The sequence below is a fragment of the Elephantulus edwardii genome, unplaced genomic scaffold (assembly GCF_000299155.1).
Source record: "Elephantulus edwardii isolate Elephantulus edwardi_28Jun2011 unplaced genomic scaffold, EleEdw1.0 scaffold00019, whole genome shotgun sequence".
In the NCBI taxonomy this organism is placed as follows: Eukaryota; Metazoa; Chordata; class Mammalia; order Macroscelidea; family Macroscelididae; genus Elephantulus; species Elephantulus edwardii.
In genome coordinates this window covers 773,928-775,872 of record NW_006399769.1, presented here as the reverse complement: position 1 = coordinate 775,872, position 1,945 = coordinate 773,928, and the positions used below count along the sequence as shown (strand labels likewise).

Genomic DNA, 1,945 nt, shown 5'->3' with positions numbered 1-1,945 from the left:
AACAACTCTCAACCCTGCTCTATTTTAAGCCAATTTAACTTTATTTGACACACCTATCCCCATTACCCAGTCCTTGAGTCAATTAATCTCATCCAGGATCTTCCTCTCTTGTCCTGTCCCTGCAACCTTCCAAGCATGACGTTTCTCTCAAAAAACTGGTCCCTCCTTGCAGCATATCCAAAGTATGTCAGGTGCACCTTGAAAATCCTTGCCTCCAAGTAGCAGCCACGTTTTATCATATCCAGAATGGAATTGTTTGATATTATAGGGGTCTATTTTTCCAATGCAATTTGTCTTTTCATTTCCTTTGCACTAAGCAGTCAGGAAATCAGGATATAGGAACATCTGCAGTTAGGGACCACTCCAAATTATTGAGAAGTAATGGTGCCATGTTGAGGATGAAGGTACACCTGATTCAGGTCATGATCTTTCTGATTACTTGTTATGCATCTGAGAGCTGGACAAGAAATAAGAATGACAGAAGAAAAATTGAAACTTTTGATCTGTGATACTGGAGAAGAGTGCTGAACATCTTATGGATGACCAAAAGAACAAGCAACTATGTCTTGGAGAGGGTGCAGCCAGAGTGCTCTTTGGAGGTAAAGATGATAAATCTTTGCCTCACGTACTTCGGGTGTGTTGCTAAGAAAGGCGGAACCTTAGAGAGAAACAAAATGCTTGGAAAGGTAGAGGGTTGGTGAAGGAAAGGAAGACCCTCGGTCAGGTGGATTGACATGATAACTGTCACATTGGGCTCTAATGTGTCAGAAAGTGTGAGAATGACACAGGATAGGACAGAGTAAAGATCTGTTGTCCGTACTACTCACTCTAGGCTGGACTCGACTCAACGACACCTAACAACAATAATAATTCATTCTAACAGATCCACTGTATGTTATTCTATCCAATAACAAATCAGAATTTTTTAACTCTAACCATTGCTTACACCTTACATGTAGACGGAAATAAGTATGGGAGTAAGAACACAATGATTCTGTTTTCTCTTTTCTCAACCCTTTTCTGTGTTCCTCAGTGAGAAAGGATCTCCACACACAGTAATTCAGGAACTTGTCAGCAACCCATAACCTCAAATAGAACTGATGCCATCAATTAGCTGTGGCTTGCATTCTTGGCATTATTGTGTCTTGTCATTTAAATAATTTTAAGGTAATCATACTCCTCTCACTTTAAATCTTGACATATTCTTTTATGAATATGCAAATAAATGAAAGTCTACTAGCTTAAATATAGATATGTCGGTGCCCCAAGAACATCACTCCACGACCAGCACCCTCACCACCCCCGCCCCCTCCACAAGCCTTGAGATCACAGCTCTCTCACCATGGAATGGAGCTGGAGAATCATCTTCTTCATCACAGCAGCTACAGGTCAGGGGGTCCCTAGTCCCTGCGAGGAGGAGAAGATTTTGAATATTCAGAAGGAATTTCATTAAACCTTTTTTGTTATCAATAGGTGTCCACTCCCAGGTACAATTGGTGCAGTCTGGACCTGAGATGCCCAAGCCTGGGGCATCAGTGAAAATCTCCTGCAAGGCTTCTGGATACACCTTCACGGGCTATTATTTGAACTGGGTGCAGCAAACCCCAGGACGAAGCTTAGAGTGGATAGGAAATATTTATCCTGGTAATGGTGGAACAAACTACGCACAAAAGTTCCAGGGCAGAGTCACCATGACTGGAGACACATCCACAAACACAGGCTACATGGAGCTGAGAAATCTGAGCCCTGACGACACGGCCACCTATTACTGTGCAAAAGACCCAGTGTGAAAACCAAACCCTGAGTGTGACAAAAACGCTGACTGAGGATGCAGCTGTGTTACCAGGGGTTGTTGTTGTTGTTACTTGCCGTCGAGTCGTTTCCGACTCTTAGCGACCCTATGCACAACAGCCCTAAACCTTGCTCTATCCTGCGCCAACCGCAC

General features: G+C 43.2%; 1 gene segment (V, D, J or C); it reads left to right on the top strand.

Annotated features, from left to right (window-relative positions):
- Window positions 1–1,342: 1,342 nt before the first annotated feature.
- Window positions 1,343–1,790, top strand: LOC102876939. The segment is given in 2 exon segments: window positions 1,343–1,388; window positions 1,474–1,790. Coding segments are annotated over 2 exon segments (363 nt in total).
- Window positions 1,791–1,945: the final 155 nt, after the last annotated feature.